We start from the raw sequence: 18,032 nt of genomic DNA on the forward strand, positions 1-18,032 counted from the left end.
AAAAAAAAAAAAAAAAAAAAAAAAAAAAAAAAAAAAACACATTTCCAACTGTGAATGGTCCACGGGTCACTTAAGTAATGTGTAAATGTCCCGCGGGCCGCTTTGGTGATCTGAAACTTTGCCGCACGTCACTAAATGATCTATAAATTTGTCACGGATCATTCAAGTGATCTTAAAATGTGCCGAGGGCCACTTAAGTAATCTGTAAATATGCCACGGGTCGCTTAAGCGCTCTGGAACTGTGGTGCGTTGATCTGTAATTACGCTGCGTTTCAATTAAGTTATCTGCAAATGTGCCGTGGGACACTAAGTGATCTAAAAATGTGCTACGGGCCACTATAAGTGTTCACGAATTTTGCTCCGGGTCCCAGGGCCGTCTTAAGAGCGTTATGAACGCCGGGCCAATGGATTTTTCTGAGGCCCTTCCTGGAAAAATATTCTAGAAAATTTCAATTAGTTTCCATTTTTGTGAGGCCCTTCTTCTCTTGAGACCCCCGGGTGGGCCCACACGTTAAAACGGCACTGCCGGGTCACTCAATTGATCTGGGAATACGTCAGGGGCCACTTAAATGATGTAAAACTGCACCGCGGGTCACCTAAGCGACACGGAAATGTACCACTTGGTTCAATTTTTACAAAATTAGCTTTGGCATCGCGGGTCACATCAGATGACTCCGAGGGCCTCGTTTGACCAGCGGGTCATGGGTCAAGCATGTGTGACCAAACCTACTAGCATGCCCCCCCCCCCAAAAGGGTGGTGCTGGCAGGGCAAGGGACAATTACCATCTCTTTTTGTTTCTTCATGCTATAAATTCACTATAGAAGGGCCCGTGAGAAATCTGGCCTGGGGCCCACCAAAGATCCCACGTGAGGGCCATGCCTACCGGTCATGGGTATCATGTGATGCCGTGAGAGGTACCCATTGAAAAAAGAAACCCTGGTTACTTCTTGTTACAACAACATCTCAGTAAATGATGAAAAGGATGAGATAAACCACTTGAGTGATTCCACCGCTCTTGTCATAACATAATTGGCGATGTAATAACCCCCCAATTAGCCGTCGAAACAGGCAATAATAGCCATGAATGACCATTCCAGCATAATGTCCAATTACGCAATTGAGATGATGATTACGGTAATTACCGTAATTGATGTCGCGAGATCTAATGACCGCACCAGAGTTCCGGTAAAAGGAAGGACATAAATATTCGTTTACCAGACGACTTTCTTCCGGGGTTTACCGCCAATGGTGGCCAAAACTTGGCTCGTTTCGTTTATATCCGAGATTCAGTGAAAGCTAATTAACTTAATTCTGGCGAATTTTCTCGGGTTTCGTGCTGCGAAATTGAATGGGTGCTTGAGCACCCGTGGCACACCCTTTGGTTTCGACTACACCGCTTCCCCCCTCATTCTGGAGCCCCTTTGGCTTTGGTGGACACCTAACTTAATTATTTCCCGTGATCCTCTACAATAAACTGCAAATTTACAGTCAAAAAATGAAATTATCCAGTAAATAGAATCGTTCCTGGCCGAGTTACCTAGAGCCCTGCCGGCCATCCCCACGGGCAGTGCAGTCTTAACACATGCACCCCCCCCCACTCAGGAGCGACAAGCGCGGGTGGAGGGGGTGCTCAAGAAAATGAGATCCTCTGTGATTTAATTTCCGATAGTGAGCATATAAATTAGTAGGCAGACATTTCTAACCAAGTAGGCAGCCTTAAAAAATCACTTTCCCGGGTGCCCAGGAGGCCCTTTAGACGGCCTTGCCCACGCGAACAAACACACACACACACACCCCTCTTCAATAGAGCTTAAAGTGAATTCACGAGCAAATATCAATGTATTGTCATAACCAGACTTGGCTTAATATTTGGCGATTTTTTTTTTCTAGACTCAATTCTGGTCTTGTCTGAACGCCACGTTGGAAGGTGAGTAAACATCTCTGAATGCATTATAAATATTACATAATAAATTCTTATTTTGAATTTAAGCTTGATCTACCATCTCACCAAGAAATAGAACCCAACCCTGCCATCTATCGAATAATTCTATTACTAAACACGCCAAATATTGGCAGCCAAGGACAGCAACTGCGTTGAAAATTTCTCATTATTATTATTATTATTAAATTGAAAACAAGGGAAATCGAGTAAATATTTCTAAAGCAAAATAGTGAAACCAAAAAACATAAAAAAAAAAATGTTGCCAAATCATAATTGACGAAGTTGACAGTGGGAGGGTTGAATGCCAACTTTGGCGACCTCCTCCTCAGTAATTGATGAGAATAATGGGCTTTTTTTCTACACAGAGATATGTTATGAATATATAACATCATGAATATATAATAACTGTTATCATCATTTGTAGATGTCGACAAGTACAAGGGCTTCTTCGGACGGCCATGTTGCTCGCTGCCGCTCTCACAGACGTGCGCCCTCGTTTGCCTGCAAGTAATTCAAAAAATTTTCTACTTCTACATAAAACATGATTTTTTTTGTTTTTCATTCAGTACTGCTTTTTACCGGAGGGAGGTCATTTTCCCAACTGCTGACGTTCTTTAAGAATCCCTCAGTTAAAATGTCGACGAGAATGAGTTGCCTACCACCGCCACTAGAAATACGCCAAAGGCTTGAACATTGAAGGACCGGGCACACCCCGCTTCCCATCTCAAGGAGATATCGAAGCGTTCCCGAAAGATGGGTGCATCCGGAATTTTATTAAATGAGTACAAGAGCATATACATGAATATAAATTTGCATAACAGAATAGCAAGTCCGACTACGGGAGAATAAATCAACGAAATAATTATGATGAATCGTGGTCTGAGAATCGAAGTCTGAATTGATATTGTAGCCTCCTTGGCACGGTTTACAGAAAATTCACCGCCATGCAATTCACCGACAACAGTTCGTCATAAAGCTACCGAGTCCGTGAGCGAGTGGACGAGTGGGTAAGTGAGCAAGAGTGAGTGAGCTCGCTCACGGACTCGATAGCTCACTCGCTCACGGACTCGATAGCTCACTCGCTCACGGACTCGATAGCTCACTCGCTCACGGACTCAGTAGCTCACTCGATCAATCACCCACTCGCCCATTTCCTCACTCACCCGCTTACTCACTCGCTCAGGACTCAGTAGCTCACTCGATCAATCACGGACTCGATAGCTCACTCGCTCATGGACTCGATAGCTCACTCGCTCACGGACTCAGTAGCTCACTCAATCAATCACCCACTCGTCCATTTCCTCACTCACCCGCTCACTCACTCGCTCAGGACTCAGTAGCTCACTCGATCAATCACCCACTCGCCCATTTCCTCACTCACCCGCTCACTCACTCGCTCAGGACTCAGTAGCTCACTCGATCAATCACCCGCTCGCCCATTTCCTCACTCACCCGCTTACTCACTCGCTCAGGACTCAGTAGCTCACTCGATCAATCACCCGCTCGCCCATTTCCTCACTCACCCGCTTACTCACTCGCTCAGGACTCAGTAGCTCACTCGATCAATCACGGACTCGATAGCTCACTCGCTCATGGACTCGATAGCTCACTCGCACACGGACTCAGTAGCTCACTCGCTCACGGACTCAGTAGCTCACTCGATCAATCACCCACTCGCCCATTTCCTCACTCACCCGCTCACTCACTCGCTCAGGACTCAGTAGCTCACTCGATCAATCACCCACTCACCCGCTCACTCACTCGCTCAGGACTCAGTAGCTCACTCGCTCACGGACTCAGTAGCTCACTCGCTCACGGACTCAGTAGCTCACTCAATCAATCACCCACTCGTCCATTTCCTCACTCACCCGCTCACTCACTCGCTCAGGACTCAGTAGCTCACTCGATCAATCACCCGCTCGCCCATTTCCTCACTCACCCGCTTACTCACTCGCTCAGGACTCAGTAGCTCACTCGATCAATCACGGACTCGATAGCTCACTCGCTCATGGACTCGATAGCTCACTCGCACACGGACTCAGTAGCTCACTCGCTCACGGACTCAGTAGCTCACTCGCTCACGGACTCGGTAGCTCACTCGATCAATCACCCACTCGCCCATTTCCTCACTCACCCGCTCACTCACTCGCTCAGGACTCAGTAGCTCACTCGATCAATCACCCACTCACCCGCTCACTCACTCGCTCAGGACTCAGTAGCTCACTCACTCACTACTTCGCTCGCTCACACGCTCACGGACTCGGTAAACTTTGCGTCGAACTGTTGTCGGTGAATTTTTAGTTGATGAATTGCTGGTCGGGGAATTTTCCTGGCGGTGAATTTCATGGTGGCGAATTGTTGTCGGTGAATTTTCCGGACACGTCTAGACTCGATCACCAAATTTCCGTTGGTGGCGGTAAGTCCACGTGCTTTGGATGTCACAAATTGTAGTCGTGTACGCCGTACAACGACAAAACTATGTCATGTTTGCGTCGCATGGAGTCCTGGTCCGCCAATGTTAGGACACCCGGGTGATTTAGTTCGTTCTACGCGCACATTTCTGTTCCATAAGTATCCCACATCCTAATTCTCCCGGACAAATAGGAGAATTTCATCATTCCCGAAGCTTCATCGGCTTGATTACGGGTGACATTGATTCACCACGTTTACATGTCAAGTTTTTTATTATTTCTCCAGTAAAAGTTCGCCATTCAACGCCATATCAGTTTCGTGAATTTCCAGTACCCCTACGTGGCCGCAAGTTGTAGACTCTCCCTTATATCAGCTTTACTGGCCTGGAAGGCTCAAATTCATCCCGCTCCTTCCGTAGTCCACCCTCCTTCTTATCGTGCAGCAAATACAGGTTACGGTCTAAAAATTGCATCAAATTTTGAATGCGGGAGAAGTTCATCGGACTTTTTAGTATTCTTCTCTTGAATGCCGCCATCTGACTTTGTGACATCTGACTAAAACGAAACGCTGATGTGTGTGGACATTGGCAGACGTAGTGCCATAGCGAGCCCGTAGCACCACACATACAAGCATTGTGAGGTGGTCGTCCAAAGCGTTGCAAGTATGTCGGAAATACACCATGCTCAGTTAAGAGGCACACGCTTGCGCGAAGCCACTCGACGTTGTATCTTGTAGGCGTCTTTTCGCTGTGTTCTCGTTCCATTCAGCTTGCCAAAGATGAAGCATTCTGTCTTTCAAGATATTGCGCGCATGACTCCTCGGCCAAGGTACAACAACCAGTGATTTTAATGCTGTCGTCCCCTTGGCAAGTTGATCTGCTTTTTCGTTTCCAGCAATACCTACATGCGCTTTGACCCAGACTAATCTTGTTGTCGTGAGCGCGTAGGATAAGACCAATACTCCGTACGTGAACGGGGATCTTGCATGGCTAGGATGGCCAGATACGCTATCTGTCAAGATTGTCACTGGACAAAGCATTTCTTCCGCACGTTTAACAGCATTGAGTATCGCAAAAAATCTCGGCTTGGAATACGCTATTCTCTTTAGCTAGCCTTCGACTCCAGCAAAAAGGAAAAAACGCCAAAGGCTTGCTTACCACGTAGATATGAGTACGAATATTGCATACACTTCAGTAAGGTACATACGCATTTCTAGAATTAAGAAGGCCTCGTACACATCTCTAGTGGTAAGCAAGCCTCGTCATAGAAATCGTCAAGTCTCCTATACCTTTCTGGGGGTAAACGAGCCTTCAATGCATTTCTAGGAGTAAACAAGCCTCGTATGCGTTTCTAGGAGTGCGCAAACCTCGTCCTGGGAATCATCAAGTCTCCTATACCTTTCTGCGGGTAAACGAACTTTCAATGCATTTCTAGGAGTAAACAAGCCTCGTCCTGGGAATAATCAAGTCTCCTATACCTTTCTGCGGGTAAACGAACTTTCAATGCATTTCTAGGAGTAAACAAGCCTCGTCCTGGGAATCATCAAGTCTCCTATACCTTTCTGCGGGTAAACGAACTTTCAATGCATTTCTAGGAGTAAACAAGCCTCGTCCTGGGAATAATCAAGTCTCCTATACCTTTCTGCGGGTAAACGAACTTTCAATGCATTTCTAGGAGTAAACAAGCCTCGTCCTGGGAATCATCAAGTCTCCTATACCTTTCTGCGGGTAAACGAACTTTCAATGCATTTCTAGGAGTAAACAAACCTCGTCCTCGGAATCATCAAGTCTCCTATACCTTTCTGCGGGTAAACGAACTTTCAATGCATTTCTAGGAGTAAACAAGCCTCGTATGTGGTTTTAGGAGTACGCAAGAGTCGTACATATGTCTTGGAATCGCCAAGTGTCCTTGAAATGCGTAGGAGGCTTATGTATTCCCAGAAGTAAGTAGGTGGCTGTCTTACCCTCTAGGTATGCGTACGAGGTTTACGCACCGTTATAAATGCGATAGGCGTGCGTGCCCCTCTTAAAATGTGTAGGATGTATAGCCAAAAATACACGTGAGAAACCTTTCGCACCCTAAAGGGGGAATATATGCAGATTTGCTTACTACTTCATATATGAGCATGAGATTTACGTGTCCTTAGTAATGTAAGGACATGTACACACGCTTAAGGTGTGTTTATTCTGTGAAATGTGTAGGCGTCTTGCCTACCCCTTGAAATATAAACGAGTCTTGCGTACTCCTTGAAATGCGTAGGAGGTTTGCGTATTTCTAGAAATGCGTAGAAGGTTTGCGTAGCTACAGAAATGCGTAGAAGGTTTGCGTAGCTACAGAAATGCGTAGAAGGTTTGCGTAGCTACAGAAATGCGTAGAAGATTTGCGTAGCTACAGAAATGCGTAGAAGATTTGCGTAGCTACAGAAATGCGTAGAAGATTTGCGTAGCTACAGAAATGCGTAGAAGATTTGCGTATCTCCAGATATAAGTGGAAGAATTGCGTGTTCCTGAAAATTTTGAAGGCTTTCGTATCGCTAGAAATGCGCAGGAGGCTTGCTCACCTTATAAAAGTGCTTGAAGCTTTGCTTACAAGAACATGCTTACAATGCTTGCTTACTCTAGGGATGAATAGAAAATTTTAAAAAGCGTAGAATGCCTGCCATATCCTCCAGAAATGCGTAGAATGTTGCTTACTCAAATAAATGCGTAGGAACGCTACTGAACGACACATGCACCTCGTCCATATTCCTCTGCGGAACTTCTGACGAATCGGTGCACGTCGGAATATGCGTGCACGTGTTGAGTACCTAACTAACGCGAGGTTTGTTTCTGTGCAATGCTTGTTATGTGTAGTGCTGCCATCTGCCATCAAATTGTCTAACTATAACTGAAGTATAATGATTTAATAACTGTACCGTTGTAGACATGTTGCTCTATGCGGCGAGACTTTTTAACGGGGATATCAGCTCTTACACTTGCGCCTTGAAGTTGGGAATCAACTTCTTACATAGAAATACTGAGTACCCCTTAAGAAATGCGTGGGAAGATCTAGCTCCCCCCCCCCTTTATAATTGCCCGTAACAAAAATGCTTTCCTCTTCCTTTGTCGCTATACTCATTTTTCCCATAATTTTTTTCGCGTACCCCCGAATGATCGGTCACGTGCCCTCAGGGACACGCGTACCTCTGGTTAGAAACAACTGTAATGAGCTCAAATGTTTACGCCACCTGGTGGTGAAGTGACAAGTAACTTTCGACCAGTCTCATCAGGCGCAGAAGTATCTAAAGCTCTAAGGTATTCGTGTTCAGCGTTTCCCCCCATGGCTTTTCTGTAATAATCTGTATTGTTGTCGTTATTAGGCACAAACCAAAGATGATCTAAGTCAAGCCTGCCGCCTCAGCGATGAAATCACATTCTACGCGTGCTTGGAGCACCAGAAAGGTAAGAGTGCGCATAAAAAAATGGGCAAAGACTCAAATACCGCCAAACATGCCAAAAGTTTGATTGTTTCCTTGGCGAAGATTCTTAATTGCGTTTATTTATTTATTTGTTTTGCAGCCGGACAGCAGTGTTGCGAAGAATCTAACTCGAAGGAGTGTGAATCTGCCTGTAAGGAGCTGTTTGCAGCCAACGGCATCCCGTCGCAACAGCTGCGCTCTTACGTCGATAACGTTTGCTCTTCCCAGGGCAATGCCCATGTTATCCAGTGCGCCAAGAACTACACCCAAACGACGCCGGCCGAAAACCCGTCCAAGAGTCAGTTTCCAATTTCTCAGTATCGCTTTTGTTTGACCGATATCAAGTGTTGATAAATTTTCAGTGAAAACGGTGAACATGGAGTTTAGCGCCATTTCGTTGGCGTCAAGTTATTGCCCCACTAGTGTAACCTTTCATGCTTAAAAGTTTATATTTTCCTTTTACATTTTCTTTTCCTCTATACAATACAGGGGTTCTTAACCCTTTGTGCCGATATAACTAAGGCCAGGGACCCCCGCCAATAAGACAAATGCCGCGGATCCGTTTACAAAATAATATTTAGCGCATTTAATCGTTATTTCATTCAAACTCACACAACCTCTGATATCACTCCAAGGACCCCTGTTTAAGAACCGCTGACTTAATCGGACAATAAATAATAATAATCATTGTCCACAATTTGCGGTGTAAATCACAACCACGCCAAGTCACAATGGTTTTTTTTTTATTTGGCGAATAAATAAAGAATTGAATTCGCCAAAAATCGAGTGACCATTCGGCTTCTCTACAGTTGACTTTATGTACTGTTTTGGATAGGATTATTGCATTTTTGCTTCCGATGGCGATTTTTTCGTGGCTTGATGTTTGGTCTGATTATGATGCAACCTGATAATGTTACCTTGCGTTGGTTGAAAACTAACGATTATACATTTGCATCAATTTGCAATGATTGGTTTCTTTATGTTCTGTTTTTGCTTTAGCGAAATATGGTCAGTCTACGCGTAGGCTATAATTGGACATATTCTTAGCCAATCACAAGTTTTTTTTTCGTCGATTTGGCTCATCACTTGGCTAAAATTGTTTCTCTACTCGTGAAATCATTTTAAGTGGCAAAAATTTAGCAAGAGAACGATGCTTCCAATCCATTGGAAAAAAATAATACGACATGGAAGATGCCACATTTGGCGACTTTTCACAGTGGACTAATCTGCATTCAAACCGTATATAAAGTGATGTTTTCCTCAGAGCAAATTTTCTTGCGCCGTGTGTAGCGTGAGGATGGGGGGGGGGGGGGATTGATTAAAATGCCTAAAATTCAAGTTTTTTAATCAATTCTCACCCGTACGCTGCACGCAGTGCAAAAAATCTTGCTCTTAGGAAAAACACTGTTTTAGCGATTTCCAACATTTGTAGAGTCCGTCGAAACTTTGGTATGCCCTGCAGATCGAATGAAGGTCAAGTTTGATATGTGAAGCATATTATACTATAGTCAGACCATATTTCAGTGAAGTGAAAAAACAGGCCATTCAAAGCCTACTGTTTGGTTGAATAACAAGTTATTACTGTAACACCAAAATCACGCCAAGCAAATGATTTTGTTGATATTGATTCTAATGTTTTATTTTCTGTGACAGATCTCCAATGCTGCGACAAATCATCGGATCCAGAATGTCGCATGGCATGTCGCAATATACTCAGGACGCAGACCATCGGTCAAGAGATCGTCGAGAATCTGATCGCCGGAGGATGCGGGCAGCCCATGCCACACGTTAGTCTGATTCTCATGTAATCGATCGAACGATTGAACTTACCCGATATTTCATCCAATCATAACGAATATATAATTCCTATTGCTTACAGGACAGGTTGTGGCAATGTTTCCTCGCCAACGCGGATTCCATCCAACACGAACCAAAGTCCGTATCCAACCTGGATGGTTTGGGAATGGATAGCGCCAAGCTGCACTGCTGTTTCAAAGCTGGTACCGACATCTGCCATCGGCTATGTGTAAAGGTATGGATGAGTCCTCAAGTTATTGATCGTTTTTTGGTGATTTTTTCCGCAGACTGTTTTTCCAACTGACCTGGAGTGGAAACTCCAGATTTAAAAGAGAGTTTCATTGGTCATGCAGATGCCGCCACCGACAAATCATTTCCACAGTTTCCATATTGGCGTTCTCTCACATATTTGGTGGTCAAATTCGAGTTTAGCCTTTTTTTACGAGCGTTCAGAGACAATTCTGATTTCAAAACCTAATTTTAACGGTGGCTCGTAGTCAGACAGATGTCAGCACATGCCGTATTATTAACCTTTCTTGTATTTGGCTGCCAAATTCCAATTTGGCTTTCTTTACTGATCTGGTGAAGCAACGTCAGATTTAGAAGAGAGTTTCGTTAATGATAGGCAATCAGATGTATGTTGTCACGTGCTATCCCCCCGCCCCTCCATATTGACAACTTTTCACGTATTGGCGGTTAAATTTTAATTTGGCCTTTTCCAATAAATCACCAAGGGCAATCCCAAATGCACATTGTACTTTTATCCGTCACCTGCAATGAAACAGATGTTACCCACGTGCTAACCATTTTCACAGGGTTTCCATATCGACAATCACTCACATATTTGGCGGCCTAATTCCAGATTGGCTTTCTTTAACTGATCTGAAATGGAAATGCCAGATTCAAAAGCGAGTTCTACTGATGACAGGTAATCATGTAGATTACACCACATGCTAATCTTTTCCCTATGGTTTCCCATATTGGCAACATCTTCCTTCCACCTATTTGGCGATTTGCTTTTCTGAAGAAAAAAAAAATGGTTTGTTCTCATGATTACGTTTGACTGATACGAATTTCGTTCACTGATTTGCATATTTCTTTCTAATCTGTGGCGATGAAAAAGGGCGCCAAATAACTGGACGTATCTCTTCTATTCAATTTCAGACGTATACGAACGAATGGGAGAAGACATGGGACGCTTTCGACCGAACCTGTCAATATTCAGAGGCGGAGGCCGCGATGTACCAGTGCTTGGCTGAAGGTAAGAATCTCGATCCCAATTTCTCGTTCAGCTGAAAAAAGACATCAAATACAAATGTTACATTAACCCTTTTTGTTGTCTCCCCTCTCCGCCAGTCGACGAGCCATGCGAACTTGGCTGCGAGGGACTGACCTACTGCACGAACTTCAACAACCGTCCAGTCGAACTGTTCAGGAACTGCAACAGCCAGACGGACAGGGCGGCCCAGCGTGACGTGCAGCTCTGGGAGCAGGGCGTCATACAAATGCCAATGGTCAACATCCCCGTACTGGACATTAAGTCGTGCTTCCCGGACATGTGGAAGACCATCGCGTGCGCCCTTCAGATAAAGCCCTGCCATAATAGAGGCCACATCAATATGATATGCAGGTAAACTCACATTCCAGTTTCCTTCATATTTGCCTTCGAAAATATCGCCAAACTACGAGAATCCGCCAAAAAAGTTTCACTGAGCATATTTGTATCATGTCAGATGGTTTGAATTCGAGTTATGTAGACGCATAGGGAGACCTTGGGAACTACACCTGTAAGAATTGCCTATATTTTATAGAAGGTAGAATGTTATTATGGGCAGTCGTCCAGTGAATGAATGGCTTTGGCGGTACTGGTCATTGAGACAACCATCAATTAGCGATCGTTGCGGCAAATTGAAACACGCATGAATACTTTTACTTGGCACCAATATTCATATGTGTATATCTCATAATAATCTCGGAATTTATTGAATATGTATGAGATGTCCACATGGAGATGTGATTGGCTTACCCCCGGTGATGGCTTTTACGGTTAGAAATCCCGTAGGATATGGACCGAGCCACCACACGGTTAGTTAGTTGGCCAAGCCATACATGGAAGTGATTTGACAAACACGAATAGAAACGCCAAGCATCCATCAGAAGCCATCTAAATCGAGTCAGTTTTGAAAATCTCGCCAATGGTCATCTCTCGCTCACTCACTTGTACCACTTTAGTTTTTCCGAAATTTTCCGTGAATAATTGTAACATTATTGTTATTCTGAGTTGCGCAATGTTTGGCGACTTTCTAATATCACCAAAAATGCAGACAAACGAGTTTTCTAATCATGATAAACTCGTGAACAGTTTAGATCGTGAAACACCAGAAGTGTGTACTATTTGAGGTTAAAACGCTTAAATGGTTAATATTGGCGATTTTTTTTATTTCGAGTCAAAATTCCAGTTGAGATCTGAATATGCCTTTGTTTTCCGTTTTTTTTCAGGTCAGACTGCATCAGGATATTGAGCCAATGTATCAACAGGCAGCTGATACAGGAGGGCCAGACTGTCGAAACCCTGTGCGATGTCCTGTCGTCACCGGAAGCGAACAGATCCTGCATCTCGTTGGGTCCTTATCTAGGTAAGCTAATCCTACAAAAATGCTTAAGAGGAAAGAAAAACACCAAGTTCAACTTTAGTATCGCCAAGCTCTCGCTTAGTCACATCCAGAAAGGGTGTCTTTTCTACAGTCCTTGTACTACAGTCTTTTCTCTATGAAAAGACATTTGTCCATATTGCTTTGCTGCATTGACGCCAATTCGCCCCGTTTTCTTTCTCCTCTCTCACGCCAAAATGACACTGAAAGAACCAAACGTAAAGAACATTGTTGTATGAATGAATAATGTTCTATCTGAATTCGCCATTTAGATAGCTACACGGTTTAATGGCACATAGGCGTGACCAAGTGTCTTCTCGTGATGGATGGACTATAGATATATTATGGATGCATTCATCCTCTGTCGAAATTTCGCCAAACCCGGCGGTTGGCAACAGGAGAAATTGATCATCATCGATAACGAATACTCTGTGAAATTATTCACTTCCCTATATAACCTACGGCTCTAATCACTAGTCTACGGTTTGAATCCTGTTCCGATCACAGATGCATTTGCTAAATTCCCGCCAAAATGTCTTTCAGGTTCATCACGTGTTTGAACGGTATATCGATGACATTGATGTGTTATGGTTTTCTTTTACAGAGGAGGTGCCTTACACCAGAGACCTTGCTGACGTCACGCATCCCTGCAAAGCTGGCACCTGCAAGACCAACGAGGTGTGCATGGTCAACAAAAGCTGCCACGCCGGTGAAGCTTGTTTCCCACACCAATGCGTCTCTGGTAACTAGCAACTTCTCTTCCAACTCATGAATTAATTTAATGGGTACAAGACTTTTATACACTAAAGTTTACCCTTTTGTTGAGATTTCTTGACACCGTTGATGCCATTCGGGTTACGGATGCAACAAAATGTAGCTCTTGGACAGCATCAAATAATCTTGGTGAATTTGGCGATTTTTTTTTTATATCCCCGAGTTAACCCTTTCGCCGTGATTTCTGACCGCAATCGTTTCTCATTGGATTATGGATGCATCCTCCAAATGTAGCTGGAGGATAACATCAAATTACCACATTCAATTTAGTGACTTTTTATATCGCCAAGTTAACTTACTCGTCGTGATTTCTGTCCACGTTCCAATTAATCTACCCTATGGAGCTATGAATCCCCCTAAGAATCCTGAGGAGGATTACAACCTCTTTGTTCTACCCGGATTATGGATGCAACAAAATGAGCTTGAATACAACCAAGGGCGTAGCGAGGGGGGGACTTGGGGGTCTGGTCCCCACCCCCCCCGAAATGTGAGAAAATTACCGAAAAAAGGGAAAAAGATGGCCAAATCCATTGTTCGTGTCACTTTTGTCCCCCCCCCCGAAATGAAAGTGGTCCCCCCCGGAACGAAATTTCTGGCTACGCCCCTGAATACAACATCGAATGACCCTGGTGAATTTGGCGATTTTTCATATCGCCAAGTTGGCCCCTTCGTTGAGATTTCCGACCACAATTGATCCCAATTGTGTTGTGGATGCATCAAAACGTATCTTGAAGGTAAAATTAAATTACCTTAGTGAATATGGGTAATTTTCCTATCGCCAAGTCGAATCCCCCTAAGAATCGACCCCTTTTCGTCGTGTTTGCTGGTCATGATTTATTCAAATTTGGTTATGCGGGCAAAACTAAATGATCTTGGTAATTTTGGCAACTTTTTACATCGCCAAGTTAAACCTTTTGGTGAGATTTCTGGGCATGGTTAATTATAATTGGACTATGGATGTAACAAAATGTAATTCGTGGGCAGCATTAAATTTTGTTGAGACAGAGCGATGGGTCATGCTATGGTTAGGAGGAGGAGGTAGGTGGCCGGAAATATATGCCGCAATGCTTTATTATTACGAATTCCTATGTATATTTCGCCAAATTTCGCATCTTCAATTTTATTTACCGCTCTTCTTGCCAACAGGTTGCAAGATGGGTGCGATGTCGCAGCTGGTGGTGCCGGGCGACAGCTACGTGCTCATCCCGCGCGAGTACCACGGCAAGTTCTGCCACAGAGCTTGCTACTGCAACGAGTACGGCGTGCTGGAGGACTGCGTCGCCATGCCCTGCCTGGGGAAAGGACGGTGCGCCGTTCGTGGTGGCGAAATCGGTAAGATGGGTTCGGTACTCCCTTTTTCATTCAGATTCGGTTTGCGGGGGTTGCTCTCAATGATATTAATATACGATTCTCTGTCCTGTTGTACAGATCACATGTCCCAATACGCCGAGAACTGTTCGCTGTGCTTCTGCTTCGCCGGTGAGCTGAGGTGCATGAAGGTATGCGAGAGCACCGAGTTCCAAGTCACCGTCGAGTACCGAACTGGTATGTGTGATTCAATATAACTTCAGTGACATCCCATTGGAGATGTTTAGTAGCTCAATTCATCCAATCGCGTCTCTTAATTACTACAGGTATGTCTTGCAGATGCCCGGAACATTACGTGCCCGTGTGTGGATCCAACGGCAAAACGTACCCGAGCGCATGCGCGGCCAAGTAAGACGAATATATAAATTTCCTAATTTTTCTTCTGAGAATGTTTTCCAAATGTCTTGATTGAATTCGCTCTAACTGATGGATTCCCCCCACCCCTTTTGTGCAGATGCTCCGGTCTGAAAGACAGCAACTTCGAGAGCGGTTCATGTTCGGACAACGACCCCTGCCAGCGGAATTCTTGTGGCAGCAAGAAGAAGTAAGTGCATGCAACATAGTAATGCTGGGATACACCAATGGTTCTTAACCAAAGGGTCCACGGATCCCTTAGGACTCCCCCCCCCCGCACACGTGGTTTCAGGGAGGGTCCATGAGCTTGGATGAGAAAGCAACTCAATGTGTTTGGTTTTTTTTACATTAATACATACTGTATGATCTCGTACCTCTGCGAAGATATAAATGTTTTCTATAAAAATTCCAATTTTCATCGCATGTTTTTCGCTTACAACATGCGGAGTTTTCACACGCACACGACCAATTTTCATGAAATTTACAGAGAAATTGGGACAACACATGCGACACCTCGTGTAGAATTTAGAATGTGAAAATTTATATTATTCAATGAGATGTGAGCATTTTCAGTAAATTATTTTCAAACGCGCATGCGCAAGAAATATCATTCCCCCCCCCCCCTTATTTAAATGAAAACGTGACCTTCACGTATTCCCCAAGGGATCAGCATGATCCGTCCAGGGAATTTGTTAGTGTTTGGTTAGTAGTAGACATCCGTGCCTGAACCGGGATTCGAACCCAGACCTGCACATAGAGAGAAGCTAGTTCCCTAACCACTCGACTGCCAGGCGGCGAGTGGTTTTTTCCGTAATTTGGTTGCCAGGAATATACACTGAAGAGCCAAAAAAAACTGGTCCACCTGCCTAATATCGTGTAGGGCCCCCGCGAGCCCGCAGAAGTGCCGCAACACGACGTGGCGTGGACTCGACTAATGTCTGAAGTAGTGCTGGAGGTGATTGATACCATGAATCCTGCAGGGCTGTCCATAAATCCGTAGGAGTAAGAGGGGGTGGAGATCTCTTCTGAACAGCACGTTGCAAGGCATCCCAGATATGTTCAATAATGTTCATGTCTGGGGATTTAGGTGGCCAGCGGAAGCGTCTAAAGTCAGAAGAGTGTTCCTGGAGCCACTTTGTAGCAATTCTGGACGTGTGGGGTGTCGCATTGTCCTGCTGAAATTGTCCAAGTCCGTCGGAATGCGCAATGGACATGAATGGGTGCAGGTGATCAGACAGGATGCTTACGTACCTGTCATCTGTCAGAGTCGTATCTAGACGTATCAGGGGTCCCATATCACGCCAACTGCACACGCCCCATACCATCACAGAGCCTCCCCTAGCTTGAACACAGTCCCCTGTTGACATGTAGGGTCCATGGATTCATGAGGTTGCCTCCATACCCGTACACGTCCATCAGCTCCAAGCAATTAGAACCGAGACTCGTCAGACCAGGCAACGTGTTTCCAGTCCTCAACAGTCCAATGTCGGTGTTGTCGGGCCCAGGCGAGGCGTAAAGCTTTGTGTCGTGCAGTCATCAAGGGTACGCGAGTGGGCCTTCAGCTCCGAAAGCCCATATCGGTGATGTTTCGCACGCCGACACTTGTTGATAGTCCAGCATTGACATCTGCAGCAATTTGCGGAAGGGTTGCACGTCTGTCACGTTTAATGATTCTCGTCAGTCCCGTTCTTGCATGAACTTTTTCCGGCCGCAGCGATGTCGTAGATTTGATTTTTCACCGGATTCCCGATATTCACGGTACACTCGTGAAATGGTCGTACGTGAAAATCCAAATTTCATCGCTACCTAGGAGATGCTATGTCCCATCTCTCGTGCGCCGACTATAACACCACGTTCAAACTCACTTAAATCTCGATAACCTGCCATTGTAGCAGCAGTAACCGATCTAACAACTATGCCAGACACTTAGGCGTTACCGACCGCAGCGCCGTACTCTGATTGGTTCCATATCTCTTTATTTGCATACGCATGACTGTACCAGTTTTTTTGGCTCTTCAGTTTATTATATTATATCAGACACATGCCTTCACTCATTTGCGTAAAGCTGAGGGCTTATTTTTGAAATAATCGAATACATAAAATAATCGAGAAAAACCAATTTGTGGAAAATCTCTTATCAGCCAGTAACTTCAATTACAGCTCACGATATTGCGTATGTCTTTCCGAATTTTCACGGCACATTCAACTGGAATTTTTATATGAGCTGCACTATATTCCTGGCAACCAAATTATGGGAAAAAATTTTGATATTTCTTGCTCATGCGCGGTTAAAAATGATTTACTAAAAACGTTCATATCTCATTAAATAACAAATTTTCACAATCTAAATTCCACACGAGGTGTCGCACGTGTTGTCCCAATTTTTCTTCAAGTTTCATAAAAAAATTGGTTATGCGCATGTGAAAATTCCGCATGTGTTGTAAGCGAAAAACATGCGATGGAAATTGGAATTTGCATAGGAAACATTTATACAAATACAAATACAACACCACAACAGGCAAAATGGCCAACGAGGTTGTCTTATTTCAAGTATGGATGGAGCTTCTCGATTTACCCAAACATGTTTATCGTATTTCTTTTTAAACGTGTCAATTGTGTTACAATTTACTACCCCCGGGGGTAAGCTATTCCATTTATTAACAACCCTATTGGAGAAAATTCCCTGAGACACCATAACCTTGCATTGTCCCTCACCAATCGATACTGGTGTCCCCTTGTAAAAGCAGTCGATTGGCGGTGTACTAAAAGTTCATGGTCCATCCTATCCATCCAATTGAAAATTTTGAACACTTCGATCATATCTCCTCTTATCAAACCCATTTGCTCACCAATAAGGTGTTAAGCGAGATGACCCGCTTCGATGGATATTTTATATTTCAAAATAAGATTCTCATTTCGTACGTTTGTATTTCTTTGTATCCTGTATATGTAATATGGCAAGTGTAAGATAACAGATGAGATGGCATGGGGCCCCCAAACCGCAAAATCGTGCCAGATATTGTCCTGAGAAAATATGTTGTAAAAAAGAAATATGTCTGGAAGAGATCTCGGCAACGGGATAAGTAAGTCCCTGCAATGTCCGCGGCAAACTTCTGCCGTTCATTCATTCGTGTTGTGCAGCATACACAAAATGGCAAGTGTCTTTGTGGTCAAGTCGGGACATTACAGCATTATCAGTGTTCCTGCCCCGCACACTAAACAGTTCCATTTCGGCCACACATTCCGGATAACGGAAAAGCTTTGCTGGAAGCGACGC

At 44.3% G+C, this 18,032-nt stretch overlaps 1 protein-coding gene across 2 annotated transcripts in view; it reads left to right on the forward strand.

Moving 5' to 3' along the window:
• LOC149065026 (reversion-inducing cysteine-rich protein with Kazal motifs-like) overlaps window positions 1-18,032 on the forward strand; it is a 62,871-nt gene that overhangs the window by 36,508 nt on the left and 8,331 nt on the right. Inside the window, exons 4-17 of one of the 2 annotated variants that reach the window (XM_089254480.1) lie at window positions 1,892-1,928; window positions 2,368-2,450; window positions 7,713-7,794; window positions 7,912-8,109; window positions 9,465-9,598; window positions 9,691-9,843; window positions 10,773-10,869; window positions 10,965-11,238; window positions 12,108-12,244; window positions 12,864-13,001; window positions 14,180-14,365; window positions 14,462-14,578; window positions 14,668-14,749; window positions 14,856-14,945. In XM_089254480.1, coding sequence (XP_089110606.1) covers window positions 1,892-1,928; window positions 2,368-2,450; window positions 7,713-7,794; window positions 7,912-8,109; window positions 9,465-9,598; window positions 9,691-9,843; window positions 10,773-10,869; window positions 10,965-11,238; window positions 12,108-12,244; window positions 12,864-13,001; window positions 14,180-14,365; window positions 14,462-14,578; window positions 14,668-14,749; window positions 14,856-14,945 — 1,808 coding nt within the window. The remainder of the gene's footprint in view (window positions 1-1,891; window positions 1,929-2,367; window positions 2,451-7,712; window positions 7,795-7,911; window positions 8,110-9,464; window positions 9,599-9,690; window positions 9,844-10,772; window positions 10,870-10,964; window positions 11,239-12,107; window positions 12,245-12,863; window positions 13,002-14,179; window positions 14,366-14,461; window positions 14,579-14,667; window positions 14,750-14,855; window positions 14,946-18,032) is intronic. The other variant, XM_089254481.1, reaches the window with a different exon arrangement.

The sequence above is a fragment of the Pholcus phalangioides genome, unplaced genomic scaffold (assembly GCF_987345545.1).
Source record: "Pholcus phalangioides strain wild (caught in Gottingen) unplaced genomic scaffold, Ppha-v1.0 ptg000041l_1, whole genome shotgun sequence".
In the NCBI taxonomy this organism is placed as follows: domain Eukaryota; kingdom Metazoa; phylum Arthropoda; class Arachnida; order Araneae; family Pholcidae; genus Pholcus; species Pholcus phalangioides.